Consider the following 16,827-nt stretch of genomic DNA (forward strand, 5'->3'; position numbering starts at 1 on the left):
CTGTACTTCTTTTCCAGGGCAATGATGCTCTCTCACTTCACGCACCCCATGTTTTTGGGGTGTATGGATGCTCAGTGTTTGTGCTTTGTTGGAAACACGTCGTGTATCATCCTGGAGGAGGATGACTCACGTTGTGTTTCTGCTCCCAGAGCTGGGCTCCCAGTGTCTTTGGTTACAACAGCTCAGATGTTTGGGGGAAACACAGCAAAGGCAGGACTTGAAGCTCACTGATTGGTGAACTGGAAATTTGAGCTGGAAAATGTGGCTGTACTGTAAAATTCAGGACACCATCTGTTTCATTGCTTGCTCGCAGTAACATTTGTACTTGATAATTAAAATGTCACACACATTTTTAGCCAGCATAATCCATGCAGGAGTGGAGCTGTGTCTTATGAAAATCATTTGGAAGATGCTAACAGGTAGAGCAGTGCTGTTTTGAACCATTTCCTGCTGCTTAAGGAGAGGATTTTGCCTTTTTTTGTTTCTTGCTTTGAGAAGTGAGGCAGAGAGTTGGGACCATTGGCAGCTCCTTTTGAAAGCTCATCAATCTCATCCAATAAACATTTGTGGTTTGTTGTGGTTTCAGTGTGTTCTTTCAGTGCTTGGGTTTGCTTCTTGTCTCCTCGGAGTGGAGAACTGGAGTTCCTTAGCTTTGTTCTTTTCACTCTTTATCTGTCTGCTTCCCTTTAGCATCAGCAGGGGTGCGTGCAGCCTGGAGAGAGACACCCAAGTGGAGGCTTCCAGTCTTTTTCATATACAGGTGCTCCTTGGCTGAGGGTTTGGTCCGTATCACGCTGGGGCTGGCAGTGCCTCTCCTGGTTTTGTGCAGGCCTGTAGCTTACCTTGGGCTTCAGTTGAGATCAGTTTGTTTGTAAGGATTTCCAGCTAACGTAAGCAAGGCTTTTCCTCCAGCCGGCTCAGAGCACAGAGCCTTTGGTCAGCTCTGTGAGTGTGAAGCTGGGGGTGGTGCGTGCAGCCGGCTTGAGGACCACGGCAAGAGGATGTGGAGAGAAAGGCCAGGCTTTGGTCCATCTTTGTGTCGTTGTCATTGCGGGAGAGCTGGGCAAAAGCTGAAGCAAGCAGTGCTGTGTGTGGGCAGTGCATCTCTGTGCTTTTTGCATGGTGATGCTGCTCGTCACCCTTCAGCTGGCACAGAAGGGAGAGGGGCTCCTGGTCCTGGCCTGGTGGCTGCATCTCCTCTCTGCAGTGACCTCAGAGCAGCTGACATTTGGCTGAAGCTTCCTTCATGGCACCGAAAAGAAGCAAAAATGGGATTTGGTTTTGTCTGTCCTGAAATAGGATGTTGAGCATCATAATGCTATAGATTAATTAACAATATAGGAAGCTGCTGAGATCCGTAGGTGCACAATGTGTCTTAGCTGATAGCTGTGCTCTTGCTAGCCACCAGGAAAGCTGGGATGAAGGGCTGCCAGCTCAGTCCTGGCATGCTGGTCTCCTGTGAGCACGATGGACACATCCCAGTGTTGGGTCAGGGCTGTGGGAGAAGCAGAAGTGTGGCACTGCTCAGGCTGAGTAATGTGCTCTTCAGCTGAGTGTATGTGGTGCAACGAGTGGATGTGGGAAACGGGGTGCTCTGCTCTTCTTGTAATACCTGCAAAGCCTTGATTGCTGAGCTGAAATAAAACCCCTCCCAGCTGAGCTCTGGCACAACAAATGCATTGGCAGAGCTTTAATAGAAATGCATTCTGCTATCTCCCAAACATTTTAAATCCAGTTATGTGAACTGTGGGTGAGCGAGATTGTTAAAATCCGAGTGTGCTGGGAGGTACACAGAGCTCACAGCTTTTACGGTGCAGCGAGTTACAATTAGAGATGAAGGCAGCAGAGGAGCTGCTGGGAATGCTTCAGCAGCAAGCGAGTAAGGGAGGTGCCTTCTGGGCTCTCCTGGCTTAAATCAAAGGAGCTGATGACGTGCTGGCATCTGTGCAGGCTTCCTGAGCCTCTGCACGTGTCCTTGCAGGGTCGGGTTCTGTGCTTTTGCCAGGAGACTGCATTGTAATGTGCGAGGGAAGGCTTAAAGCGCTCTAATCATCTCCTACGAAATTACAGTTTTGTTCCCTGGAGTAGGAAAGTGAGTTTAAATCATTAACGCCACAAGTCTCGCTGATGAGTAAGGAAATGTTTGCAAGTGACTTAATCAGTATAGTTTGTCTGAGTGGCCCATTTTAATATTATTGCGCTGATTAAGTTTTCTTAGCTAATGTGTGTCTCATTTCCAATTCAATTAAAGGAGAATCCCCTTCCACTCCACGATATTGCTGGAGTGCCCTGGTGGGACAGGAGCACACTTGGTGCTTTCCATTGATACAGATTTCTTCATTATTTGGTCTCAGGGCGCTAAATGAAATCAATGAAAGCCGAAATGAAAACTGCAGCAAGCTGCAGCTGCAGGCACGTTGTCCGTCCTCATCCCTTCCAGCAGTAGGAAAGAGAATATATTAGTGCCAGCTCGTTAATTACATTTTAGATGCATTTTCAATAGATGCTTTCCTTGGACTGTATTTTAGAAAGGCTGAGAGAGGTTTTCCTTGGGTTCCATCTGTCTGATAGTTACAACAAGCAATGTGTGAGTTGCATCCGCGTGCCTTCACTGTGCACGTCCTTGGTTCAGCTGTTAAAAGCACTCTGGTGTAACCTGTGTTAGCTGGAAGGTATCTGCAGATGGAATTAGCAGCAGCCGTGTGTTTCCTCACAGGAGCCAAACCTCGTTCCTGCATGGATTATTGAAGAGAATTGGTTGAGGTACATGATGAATACCTGTCTGGAGTTCATTCCCTGCTGTGGGATAAGTGAAGTTCTGGAAGTTAACGTGGGTGATCTCGAAAGCTCTGGGTTCCCTCCAGCGTGGGGGGAGTGGTGTGGTAAAGCAGACTGACAGAACCACCGAGGCTGGGAAAGACAGTGAGCTCACACAAGGCGACCATCAGCCCATCACTGCTCACATGGCGCCTGGCTTTGTACCTGGAGGAGCTGGGAGGAGTGTTACTGCTATCAGGAAGTCACAGCGTGGCGTAGCACACTGAAGGTGTAGCGAAGATGCATACAAATGCAAGGATAAAGCCTTTTTCATTAATACAAAGTGCATGCTTTTTATACACAAGAATCTGGATTAAAAAAAATTTTTTTTTTTTAGAATATGATAAATATTTAGCATCATTATCCTGGCTCCGTAGGTGCAATGAAAATGTTGGCCTTGGCACATCAGTCGTGCTTTACAGATGGCTGTAATTTCCTGAATGTCAAAACTCCAAATTTTTCTGCTAAGCAAACTTTTCAGTAGCAAAATAGATTGCCTCCATAATATATCACTGTGTGCAGGAAAAAATGAAATCTTTATGTACTGCATTATGAATCAATGAGGCATTAAGATTTTTGGAAGGGTGAGTGGACTCTGGAAAATGAAAAACTGCCACTATTCCATCTCTGTAAACCACCGCTTATGGAGTGTCGGCTTTGCAAACCTCTGCCTGCCACGCCACAGGAATATCAGTTACAAGCAGAAACCAATTCCTGCGACGGCGTTTAGACAGGGTGAGGAGAGTAGTAAATACCGTGGTTGTTCACCAGCTCCTTTTGGGAGGGCTGCCATGCTTTGCAGCAACAAGCCCAAAGAGAGAGCGGGGAGTGCTGGTTGTGGAGGAGATGGGTGTTTGTGGGCACGTCATCCCCTTTTCTATGGGGTGGAGCAGTGGGTTTGGGGCCAGGCGCACCGCTGAGTCACCTTGTGTTGGCCGAGTCCAAAAACAACCACTGAGATATGTATCTATAGACATAAACAAGAGGGCTGCTGTTCTTGCTGAATCAGTTGCGTGCTCGGGTGTCCTGCAGAGATCTTAATAATATAGGTAATTAGGAAATTAATAGCGCTCTGGCAGATCTGCAGGGCAGCTCTCCCCTGCGCAGGCGGTGCTGTGGGCGATGGGTTGGTGCGTGAGGGTGCCTGGGGGCACGGGCCTGTGTGAGGCTGCATATTTCTCACTTATTTAAAGCCTGATTGTCAGCACATTAGCATGCAGGTTCCATGCCCACACATACATGAACGCGCATCTTCAGCTGAAAGATATGAAGACGCAGGCTTCCTCTGCCCCTAAAATGCTGCAAATCTTCCCCATTTGATGAATGCTGCGAGCCTTTCCCATTTGATAATTTCACAGGCGATGGGTGAGCTGGTGTAATTGCCACTCTTGCAATTTCCAGCTCGTTTTTATGGGTTCCTTTGGCACTTTCCTCCCGCGGCAGTTACCGTGGGCAGGCTGCTGGCTTCCTACCCCCACCATTAGTGTTTCTAGACAAAACATCTCTGTGAGTCATTGGGTGCTGATAGAAGTGAAAACATAATGATTACTTAGAGGAAATGTAAATTTACATTTGCTAAAGGCTTTAATTCACAGCTCTGAAATACTTATCTCTTTTCCTCATAGGCCCTTGTTCTGAGCTAATGCATGCTATGATTCTCCAGTGCCACGCTGACACCAGAGCAAAGGGATAGAAATCCCAGTGTGTATAGGTCTGCTGCTGCAGGGAAAAGTGGGGTTTGTTCCTCCTTCCCTGCCGTCTCTGGGAGCACAGGGAAGCACTGTGGGATGCTTTTTGGCTGCTGCTGTCATCCAGCTCGCTGATGTGAAGCATCTGGGGCCAATCTGGAGCCGCCGCTCTGTTGAGAGTGAGCTTAGCAAATATTTTGGGCTCACTGCTGCAGGCATCCAGCCTGGGCACCTCCCAGCCTGAAGAGCTGCTCCCTTTGGTGGTTTACCAATGGTGGGGCTTCCCAAGCACGCTCAGTTGCAGCTCTCCCTCTACCTTACAGTTGTGTCCATAGGTGGTAAAGCCTCTGTGCGAGTTGCAGTGTTATATATCAATGTTTTGCTTCTCTCTGGGCGACCTCTGAACAGATGCCTGCCTCCCTCAAATTAGCAGTACTTCTCTTTGAGGAGCAGTTTGAGGTATTAGCAAATCGAATTCTCTGTGAGCAGCTCTTTATGGGAATTAACCTCACCTAGTGGGAGCCGGGAGCGCTGGGCACCTGGCCTGGTGTAATTGAGTTTGACTTCTCTGGGAGACGCGCTGGGGATGATGGATGGATGAGGGAGACCCACACCGGCCTCGTGCCCCATCTACTGAAAATTAAAACCCACCGATGCAGGGGTCAGGTGGCTTTGGAACTGCTGTGAAGCTGTGCAGAGGAAGGGAGCTGTATGCCTCTCATCCCATGTGCTGCAGGAGAGGAAAAAGAAACCCAAACTCTTCTGCTTCAAAAGACAAAAATAATGTGCTCTGATCAAAGAGCTCTGTTCTTTAATTCAGGAGTATGAGCAGCATATGGGGACGGTGGGGAGGACGCTGGCCATCTATGTGCTGTTGGTCACTTCTTCTGATTGTGTGCTTCTGGGGCCGGGTCACCAACCACGCGAGTGCTTCTCTTTTTTGAGTATCTCGGTCCTTCACTGTTAGTACCATATGCAGCATCCCTGCTGCAGGGTTTGATTTCATTTTATTTGCTTTCTGACTGGACGCAATGCAGATTTCATCTGTCCCTCTGCCCTATTCAAAGGGAACTTCAGTAGAGTCATTAAGGTTGAAGAACACCACTGAGATCACTGAGTCCAACCATCAGCCCATCCCTGCCGTGCCCAATAACCACGTCCCGCAGTGCCACATCTGAATGTCTTTCAGAACATCCATCCTCACCTGCAGTGTAAATGGGTTGCACACTCTGCTGTTAGCCACAGAGTCCCCAGATGGGCCCCTCTGGGGAAGCAATCTCCCAGAAGAGGAATGTTCTCAAGTTTCCCCTCCTCCCCCATCTCCAGCCAACACATTGGAGACACCCGTGTGGAATTGCCTCCCGTTCGCTGCACAAGCCCATCTGTGTGTCCGACCGCCCTTGCCACCTGGCCGAGCCTGACCTAGATGCAAACTGATGTGCTTGAGCAAATTTGTAGGGTAGCCTTAGATTTGTTGGGAGAGTGGGGCTGTCCCAGCATGTCCCCTGGAAGTCACAGCTCTGTTTCCTCGGCTTTGTGTCAAAATGGTGTTATCTTCCACCACAGCAGGAGATTGGGCTGTCCCCAGGTTGTTTGCTCCCTGTGTGTAGGCTGCAGGTTTCTCCCTCTCTGTAGCCCCTTTTGCTTCAGCCTCATTTCTTAAGGGAAATGGGAAAAGGTTGCTCAGTCCCTCCCCCCGTGACCCATCTGCTAATGGATGTAATGTTGAGTGAATGCTTGGCTTTCAGCTTGCATTGTGAGTCCCCCAGCTCAGAGCTCTATCGGGCCAGGCTCAGGTTTCCAGGCTGAAGGCATGGCAGCTGCCAGCACTGACCTCCACTCTTCCTCTGCCTCCACCAGCAATTAAACAGCCTCAGTCCTCCAGTGGGGATCGATACCGCTCTGCTTGGCACCAGTGGAGCTGAAGCTTGGTGTAGTCCTTGTGGAGGTGCTGTCTGCTGGGATCAAGCTTTTCTGTTGGAGTTAAGTCATCCTTTTCCTTTCCCAGGAGCAAGTATAATAGGTAGAGCTGCTGTGCCCAGGCCATGGTGGTTTTACCAGGGCTCTCACGGCACAGCAAAGCAGTAGTGAGGGAGCTGTGAGTTCCCCAGGATCTCTGGCTTTGTCAGTGCCGTCATCCCCCCAGGCCGTCACACCTCCTCTGTTTGGCTTCAGTTTGTTGTTTTGTTTTTTATGTTGTTTTAAGAAGCTTTAAAAAAAAAAAAACACGTTAGATTGGGGGGAAAAAAATTGTTATTCAGCCCCTGTGCTGAGCAGAGGTGTGGGAGGGGTGGCACAGATGCACCATTGTGAGCACAAAGCCATCTTCCTGAGGGAGCAGACAGCTGAATGCACAGGGAGCTGGGAAACAGCTGTGTGCAGGGGGGTACCGGGAGCAAAGGGCTGTCACACACCTCGGATTCCTGATGGCCAGCCTGCTTTCTGAGTTGCCTGCCAGCTTTTGTTCTGTGCTGCGTGGGCACCCAGCTCAGCTCTGTTAGAAAGCTGTACTTGCAGTGAGCACAGCTCCTTAAGGCAGAGGAGCGATGCGCAGCGAAGGCTGAGCTCTACCTGCAGTCTGGGGCTCTGAAGCAAGAGCTTCAAGGAATGGGCAGGAACTCCACACCCCCTCGTTAAGGCAGCAGAGGGAACAAGCCGTTACGCACAGAGCTAAAAATAATTGCCAGGCTTTGAATCTGCCTCCCAGCTGCAGCAGGAGGATGCTCTGGGCGCTGATGGCCAAATCCAGCCCTGGCTTGGTGACACATTAAAGCTTTCAGGACTTTTTGAAGCTCAGTTCAGATAAGTTCACAGCGGTAGAGCTGCTTTTTGGGATCTGCTGTGATTTCAAACTTGGATGAGCGTGGCTTGGGGCTGACCCAAAAGCCGGTGTTCCCAAATGGGACGCTGCTTCTTCCAGTAGAACTTTAACAGCGAAACTGAAGAAGAGGAGAAATGCTCAAAACATCTGAGATTGACCCTGTGTCTCGAAAGTGGGATTCAGCTGGGGACGTATAGTGTGGCACAAGGAAAAAGTACAGCCCTGACCTTGAGGATGCTGTGCTCAGGCCATGCAAGGCAGGAGCCCTGTGTAGGACTATCCCATAAGCACATGGTGCTGCAGGGAGCCCAGCCACTGCCACCTCTCTGCAGAGCCAAGTGAGCAGCACTGTGCAGCTGCCTTCAGCTGCTCTCCTCTGACTTCTCTGACAGCTCCTGATGGAGAGACTTGCCTGGCTGAGGCCGTCAGCCCCCCAGAGTGACGGTGCTCCATTACAGCACGGTTTTTTCCACCAACATACACATTTTATTTTTACAGCAGCAGCCAAGTGGGGCACTTTGTCACTGCCTGTGACCAAAGAGCACAAAAGGAGAGAAGTTGAGGAATAGGAGCTATGATAAGATGCTCGGTACATCAATCTTGGCTCAGGATTTGTTTCCCTTTGTGCATGAACTCTCCATCGATTGCTGTGATGACCTCAGAGCATGGGTTTGTGGCCACCTCACTCTGCCAGCAGCACCCCATGGCTTCATCCAGAAGCACGATCTTTGTACAGAGGGGTGAGCAGAGCTTTGCTGTGGCCTCTCCAGTCATTTGCAGTTTGTTGCTGTGTGTTACACAAAGGGCATGCCTCAGCTATGGCACCAGTTTATCCTTGCTTAAGAATCAAGTCATTATTTTAGTGCAGGGTCCAACAAACTGGGTCCAATGGTGAGAAGTCCTGGCAGGTGTTGAAGAACGGGTTTGGGTTTGCCTTTCCCCTGTGTCCCCACACTTTGCAATGGCACTTTTGGGCCAGAAGTACCTTTCTTCTGGGCCATGGGCTGAGGCATTGGCTCATCTGGTGTGTTTACATCCCCAGTCAAAGCTCTGGGAGCCAGGTGAGCCCACAGGCACGTGGCTGTGCTGATGGCTGTGTCCTCGCCCTCCAGACAGCAGGTGCCACCATGACCGGCCACTGATGCCTTCCTGGGCTTCTTGGCTTTATTTGGTTTGGTGAGTTTATTGTGCTTCCTCCTTTATTTATAAGCTCAGTGCCCTAGATGGGAAGAGGAATGGTGACTCTCTGCTTTTCCTTTTCCCTCATGCTATTGCATGCATTCGGTGCCTGTGATTCACTTTCGAGTCCATCCAGAGACAATTTTCTGTAAAACATTGACATCTAGTGGCTTTTCTGCTGAAGGAAACGGCGCGGATCAGAGGCTGAGCTGCAGGGTGGCCGCTCGTGATGTCACTTGGAGAACAAACCAACACTTCACGTTTCTGCAGCACCGAGGACACGGCCATCACTGTGTTTGGCATCCCTGTCCTGGAGGAGTGGGCTTCCCAGGCAGGGCAGTTGTTTATTGAGCCACTCTAATTCAGTTTAATTAAGCAAATTGCCCTTATCCTGGTAGGGTCTCCCATATCACAGCAATGCATACAAGTTCCCCGTGTGCCGCCGTGCACCAAACAAAAGCCACCGCTTCCCTTGGGCATTTCTGTTACAAAATGCTGCAACATATTTAATTTCCTGTTATTCACTTATCTCTCCTCTCTTGTCTTGGTATCAGATGAAAGCAGGTGGATGCATTGGGATTTGCCTGGGTTTTTCTGCGTGTCAGTGTAAGGAGGTTGGGGTATCTGCAGACACATCATTTATCTGGCTTGAGAAAGGAAATGTCCTGTAGGAAATGCCCTCCTTGCTGGTGTAGCACTGCTGTAAGGCTTGTGCAGCTGCTCAGCACAAACATCAAACAAGCAGCATTTTGCAGACAACATAAACTGGTCATGAAACCACAGCTTGTTGTCACGTGAAGCTCCCGTGTAACTGGGGAGCAGCCTGAGCTTGCTCTCTTGGAGATGTGAGTGGTGTGGAATGGCCATGGAATGGCCAGAACCAGTGCCCTGCATGGCCTGGGGCTTCCACCACAGGAGCTATATTGGCAGTGCTTCTGAGGTCGTTGTATTACAGAATTGTTTGAAGGGACCCTGAAAGGCCATCTGGTCCAACTCCCTGTACTGAGCAGGGACACCCACAGCTCCATCAGTGCTCAGAGCCTCATCCAGTCTGACCTTGGGTGTTCACAGGGATGGGGCTCCCACCAGTTCTCTGGGCAACCTGTGCCACTGCCCCATCGCCCACATTGTAAAAAACTTCTTCCTTATGTCCAGTCCAAGTCTCCCAACTTTTAGTTTGAAACCATTTCTGCTTCTCCTATCAAGAGGTCATCTCCTGAAGCACCCAGCATGGGCCTGTTGCCACGTGGGCAGCCTCACAGGGAAATCTGGGGTTCCCTTCACTTCTCTAGTGGTCAGGTTGGAAAAGATCTCCAAGATCCCCAAGGCCAACCCCAGCCCACCCCCACCATACCCACAACGTCCCTCAGGGCCACATTTCCACTGTTCTTGACCACCTCCAGGAATGGTGACTCCATCACCTCCCCTGGGCAGATTGCCCCGAGTTTCTGTCGATTTTGGGTGTTCACTTGTGCTCGAGAAGCACAGAACTCACAGTTCTGCCTCTCTCCCCTCTGCAGGAATTTCTACTACATCACCATCCTGCGTGACCCCGTCTCGCGGTACCTGAGCGAATGGCGGCATGTGCAGCGAGGAGCCACGTGGAAGGCATCCCTGCACGTCTGTGACGGGCGTTCGCCGACCACCGAGGAGCTGCCCAGCTGCTACACGGGGGACGACTGGTCGGGCTGCTCCCTGCAGGAGTTCATGGACTGCCCCTACAACCTCGCCAACAACCGCCAGGTCCGCATGTTGTCCGACCTCAGCCTGGTGGGATGCTACAACCTGTCGGTCATGCCGGAGGAGCAGAGAAACAAGGTTCTGCTGGACAGTGCCAAGGAGAACCTGAAACGCATGGCCTTCTTCGGCCTTACCGAATTTCAAAGGAAGACTCAGTATCTCTTTGAGAAGACTTTTAACATGAACTTCATCTCGCCGTTCACGCAGTACAATAGCACAAGGGCCTCCAGCGTGGAGATAGACGAGCAGACTCAGCAGCGCATCGAGGCCCTCAATTTTTTAGACATGGAATTGTACGATTATGCAAAAGACCTCTTTTTGCAGCGCTACCAGTACATGAGGCAGAAGGAGCACCAGGAGGCGCGGCGGAAACGCCAGGAGCAGCGCAAGATCCTGCGGGCAAAGCAGGCGCACCTGCGGGAGCAGGGAGAGAACAGCTCCAGCACGGACTATCTGGGGAACGTGGAGCGGTGGCGGTAGGGGAACGCTCTCAGGACACCGAAAGCAAGGAGGAACCCAGCGCCCACGTGGGAGGCGGCAGTGGTCCAGATGGAAGATGCTTCTGGAAGCAAAAAGAAGTGAAAACGTTGCCTTTGCAGTTGCCTTTGCAGTAAATGTCGTACTGTACGTGGAACACTTAATCCTAGTGTGTAATTAAGTTGTCCTTTTTAGGTTTGTTGGATTATTTATGGGATACGGGAGCCAAGGAAGCTCATCGGAAATGGTTGCTTGGACGTTCATTTAAAACAAACAAAATCCTTAAATTAGTTATGAATACAAAACGGGATGCTGGCATATGTTTATGATGCTCTGCTGAAATCCATCTGGGAAGCAATCTCATTTCCTAACAGTGGGCATTTCGCATACTCTCACAATGCAGTATACGAGCCAAACCTTTTCCTTTTGATTTTATCTTAATTTTCTTTAATGGGCTTTCGAAGGGCACCGACTGATTATGGTATTTACTGAGTTAATGAGTGGACAATGAAGGGAACGTTAAAGGTCTGGGAAACAATACCGACCGGTTTTATGAACAATATTGGCTTTCAAAAAGGTATAGAAGTAATTTCTCTCATTATATAAATATTAAAAATTTTAAACTTTTTCTACCTACCACTGTTCAGAGTCTTCAGCTCTGTCTGTCTCATACTTAAAACCCAAATCACGCTGTTCTGAGCTCAGTGCCAACACTGAAGACACAGCTTCCAGAGCCTGCAGGGCGCTGTGATTTTAGCCATTCTGGAGGAGTTGCATCCTCGTGTTTCATAAAGCCTTTTCCAAATTACGATCTTGTGACAGTATCTGACTGTAAGTCCTTCTTACCCATTAGAGTACATAATGCTGAGCTTATCATTCTTTAATAATTGGTGATATAAACTAGATGAGATCGTGTTGCGGCTCTTTGTATGGCGTCTATAAGAAGTCATAAAGCTCTCTAATCCCAGCAATATTATAAAGAGAATCGCTCGACTGAAGAAGTAGATTTAAACTTGAATTAGGATTTACTTCCAGTAAATCTTTGCTACACAGTGTAAAAATAGGGCTTTTTTTTCTACGCTCTCGAGCCCTTCTTAGTGCCGACAGGTTAGCGATGACTGGAACGATGGGAAGAAGTATTCCACAGCCATAGCTGCACGGGATGGCAAGGCGGGACGCGGGCACTGCTGGAGCAGGAGGTGAGGGGCTCCTATAATCTCTATGCAAAAAAAACAAGCCAACAAAACAAAAAAAGAAACCCACCTCTGTGAGACTTTGGTCCTGGAGTCAGCGCGGTCGCAGGCTCTGCACGTGGGCTGCGGCGCTCTCGAGCTTCGCACCATCTCAGCCCCGGTGCGCGCGGTGCTTCTCGGCTCTCTTGCACTTTCTCCTGTAATAGTAGGTAAGCAAAGAGGGGCACAGAGTGAGGACAGAGGCTGTAGGAACGTGGCCCAGCTCTGTGCTCCGTGCCATGCCACAGCCTGAGCACAACCCAACCCTGCAGCAGCAGTGGGGAAAAGAGCGCCGCGTCGCATACAGCAGTTCTTTGTGTTTGGTTTTTAATTGTTATTGTTTTAATGAGAACCACGGTTGCCAGTATGGAGTCTCGGCTGGATTTTGGTTTTGGCAGGGGGGAAATAAGTCGCTCTTTAACATGAAAGGCGCTGCTGTAAACGGGGCTGAACCGGGGGGCGAGCTGAGGGCCCATTGCAGAAGGTGCATTTTGTTATCCTGCTGTGGTGTGCATGGTTTACAGCGACTAGTTGCATTTCCTTTGTGTATACTGTCAGTTGTATATAGAGGATGTACCAATATAAGGATACCGTTTTGTCATAATCATATCAAATTCTGCTGATTCCCACTGTAGATGCTGTCTTACTGTGTAGATTTACAATCCACTGACTTTGATTGTGTAATTTAACAATAGAACCGATAAATAAAACTTAACTGCAGTCTTCTGATTTCCCTGTGATTATTTCCTTATCTGAAGATGTGCTGGGAACGGTGCGGTTCACAGCGAACGCTGATCTTGACACAAATGCAATAGCTGTTGACAGGCAAATATGTGAATTTATAATCGTGGCTTTTCTGAAGTGTGTCGGAACTGCAGCCTCTGAGGGCTGAACTCTCTCTGCTTCAGTGATAGGTTCAGTTTTTACTGCTTTTCTGAGCTGCTCGGGAGAACAAGCGGTGCTTTCTGCTGATTTAAAGACTTCTGCCACTGATCTGTGCAGAAGGAGTGGTGCTGCACCAGCACAGCTGCACAGGGAGCGGTGGGTGCACCGACCCTTCGGGTGTTCCAGAGCCGTGGGCATCTGAGGGACGTGGTTATGGGCATGGTGGGGTGGACTGGGGTTGGACTGGATGATCTTGGAGGTCTTCTCCAAACTTAATGACTCTGTGATTCAACACAGGGGTTGTTGGGCTCTGCTGATGGATGTCAGTGAACTTTGCAATCTTTTCATATGACATCGCTGTGTATTTTAGCACAGCATAACATGTACTCGATTCCAGTCTTTTCTGAGTAAAAGTGAACTGGTCTCCTATTTCATGTAACCCCTGAAATGTTCAGGTTGCCAAAACTGATGGGACATGAACAGGACCTGAAGGACGCAGTGCAGCAGATCACGAAATCACCAAGAAAATGAGAAGAAAAGCAATGCATCCATCCAACTGCAGGCAGAACCATGTGGGAACTGCAGGAGCCTGGCTCAGCCATGCATGGATCCGAACTGCCAAGGACCACTTCCAAGTGGGTGATGGACTTAAACTTCTCCTTGCAGTCAGTGCCCCTTCTCTGCTGAGCTGTGAGCTCCTTGCTTTTCCTCCCTTGTGGCACAGCACCCAAACTGCCCTGTGGAACTCAGCTCTGTGTTTCCTGAAGTGCTTCCCCCCTTCCAGCAGCTTTATCAGGAGAGAGCATCGTCTCTCTTAATCCATTTCTTGAGTTCAGAATCAACCTTGTTGCCTCAATGCTAACACCACTGCTCAGCCATCTCCAGGGACCCGAGTGATGAGTTCAGACCAAATTTGGCTCAAAGCTTTGAGAGCTTTGACCTGTGGGCTCTGCTCAGGAGCTTTGTGTGCAGCACAGCTCTGCACGGTGCTGTGGGACAGACAGGTGAAGTTTGATCTCTGTGCGTACTATGAGCAATGAAATGCTGCAACAAAATGCATGCAAAGCAAAGCGTGTGTGGTGAGGACTGAGTGCTCACTTTCAAAATATGAAAGCTCGGCTCTCTGAACTCACATTTCCCTCACAGGACTGCAAATAAAGTCTTGTGAGGATGTCTGTGAGCAGAGGCGAGCCCCACAGCACGGATTTGGGGACCAGCAGCACGAGATCCATTCTGTCAGTGAGTAACAAGATTTCTGGTAATGAAGTTTAGAATTGATGAGAGCTGCAGTAAGGATGCGTTCAAGGGATGTTTAGAGCAAACAAAAGGAGATTTCAGAATGGCTTTTCATTTCCTTTTGCTCTCCATCCTGTAACGTGATGCTGTGCCGTAGCTTGCACCCCTGTGCTGTTACTTGCATAGAAAGCAAGTATAGAATTCAAACATAGAATATCTGAATTGGGATCTTGGAGTCCAGCATTCAGGCGCTCTGAACAGGTAGGTGGATGGTCCTAAACCATGCAGGAGATGTGTGCTCTGTAGGGGAAAACTGGGAATTTCCCCTCTGGGCATGGCAAGCTGGGAAGCGTATTAATAGACATCATTACATTAGAATAATTGCCATGGAATCAGCAAGCGTGTACATAATCTTTAATGCCTGGGAAATCTCACGCAGTTTCAAAATAATTAAAAGTGGGATTAATCTCGAAGCCAGACAATGCCTGCCTAATTACTAAAGGATAAAGCAGCCGGAATGGTCACAGCACCCTCAGCTCTCTGCGCCCTCTGAAGCCAAACCTCTTTGAAGCAGCACAGGGTGCAGACCAGATCCTGCGCCTCGGGGAAGTGCAGCTCTGTGTTGTGCTGTGCACAGGGCTCTGAGGCTCAGCATGGGGCTCCAGGCTCATCTCAGCTCATCCCGACCTCCTGCATAGCCGTCCTCTTGTACAAACACAACATCAACGCAGCTTTGCTGTCACAAGGCTGTGCCAGCACAGGTCATGGCAGCAGGGGTTGCTCTGCTGCAGGAGGAGGCAATAACCCTGCAGTGCTGAGCACCACGCCGTGTGCCCTGCGTGCTATGCACACCACCAGGTCACATCCCATAATGGGGCAGGGACAAACCTACATCACTGGTGCCTTTTTGCCTTTTCCTGAGATCTGCTTGGGGTTGAAGGCTGATGTCAGAATCTCCTTTCCCTGTTCCCAGCTCTGTTGGTGCAGTCACACCGTGAGGATGACCTGTGCTGCTGCTGCTGCTCTGGACAGTGCGTTTGCTGCTGGCATCGCCCCATTTGATGTCATCCTCAGAGGACTTTATGGGCATATTATTTTCATTCAGTAGAAAAATGTCTGAAACGCTGCCCATTTTAGGCATAAGGAATGGCAACAGCAGTGAAGAATCATAAATCTCTCTCAGACCTGCGCACACAGATGTGCCACGGGCAGCTCTGTAGCTCTATTTCCAACTTGGGGAGGTTGTTGTCCTCCCCAGGATGGGAACCAACCGGGGCATGGCACAGCTGTGTGGGACCACAGACAGATCCTGATGGGACTGTGATACGCAGCCAAAGTGCCCATCTCCCCATTCTCCGTGGAGCAGGGGAGCAGGAGGGGCTCTGGGCCCCTGTTTAACTCGTTTGGCTCCTTTCAGGAAATGGCTCAAGTCATCACTGAGTCCTTTCCCAGAATGGTTGGATCTTCCTCAACTCAGGTGAAGAGTTTTGAAGAGACTCAGTTTTGAAGAGATGAAGGTGGGCAGAGGGGCAGATGGCTGCAAGCCGTGGTGCTCAGGGAAACAGGCAGAGGCCCTCTTGGTGTTTGCTGCAGAAAAGACACAGGTGAGTGAGCTCAAACCTCACACTGACGAGAACACCGATAGAGATGCACTCAGTGCTGCAGTGCACACTGCCCAGCACCAGCCGGACACAACATTGCAATGCACTTTTTATTTTCCCTTTCTTCTTCTTCTTTTTTTTCTTTATGGCTGAGAGAATGCTGCGTGGCTCCTGAGTGCACAGAGTGCTGCTGCTGAGCTGTGACTGCTCCTGGGCTCTTTGGGGATGTCGCTGCCCATCTGGAAGGAGTCGCGCCGGCTCTGTGTCAAGCATCACATTGATCTGAAAATTACTTTGATGTCTCTTTAAGGCAGCACAATTTGTGGCTCTCTGCGTTTGTCAAAGCTCATCTCTCTCTCTTTCCCATCTCAGGGTGGAGGGCTGGCATTATCTGGTATTGCCGCATTGATTTGCTATAAGCAGAGAATTGCGTTACGGATGGGGGGAGAGGAAACCCGTAATGGAAGCATTAAACTCCCAAATTGCCCCAGAAAGGCTGGAACTGTGCCCTGATCCCAACCCCAAAGGAGCCTGTTTGACCCCGCTGCTGTTCTGTCCCAAAGCTGCAGAGGCAACATTAGAAGTGAAGATGTAAAGGTGACTCATCCTGTCACCTTTGCAGGCTGCAAAACAGCCTTTCCTCGAGGATAACTGCCATCTCTGTGTCTGTACACTCAGCTGTTAATACTGCAAATGAAGAACAATGTTTTCCAGCTTCCTGAATCATTGCTGTCAGTAAAACAAGCAGCCCCAGCGAGCTGCCAAGGATAGAGATGAAAGAAATCATTAATTTTACTTTGCTGATTCGCACAGAGGGGAAAGGTTCGCACCTGAACCTTAATGGAGCTATAGAACAGATGGGTTGGAGGGGACCTAAAGCCCACCAGTCCCACCCCTGCTATGGGCTGGCTGCCTCCACAGCTCAGGCTGCCCAGGTCCCATCTATGGCCTCGGGCACCTGCAGATATGGGGCACCCACAGCTCTGGGCAGCAGTGCTGGGCCTCTCTGCCCTCAGAGCCCCTCTCCGTCTCCATCCTTCAGCTGCCAGCACTGGGTGCAGAGTGGGAGCTGCTCCTTGCTCTTTCTTCATTTACCCAAAGGCTCTTTCCAAAGCCACGCCTTTGGCTTTAGAATATATGCAAAGATTAAA

General features: G+C 49.7%; 1 protein-coding gene across 1 annotated transcript in view; it reads left to right on the forward strand.

Annotated features, from left to right (window-relative positions):
• HS6ST2 (heparan sulfate 6-O-sulfotransferase 2) overlaps nucleotides 1-10,725 on the forward strand; it is a gene marked incomplete at both ends in the record, with an annotated part of 100,399 nt that extends 89,674 nt beyond the window's left edge. Inside the window, one exon of the mRNA XM_079541779.1 lies at nucleotides 10,026-10,725. Within this exon, the coding sequence (XP_079397905.1) occupies nucleotides 10,026-10,725 (700 nt within the window). The remainder of the gene's footprint in view (nucleotides 1-10,025) is intronic.
• Nucleotides 10,726-16,827: the final 6,102 nt, after the last annotated feature.

Source organism: Tetrao urogallus, assembly GCF_951394365.1.
Source record: "Tetrao urogallus genome assembly, chromosome: 13".
Lineage (NCBI taxonomy): Eukaryota > Metazoa > Chordata > Aves > Galliformes > Phasianidae > Tetrao > Tetrao urogallus.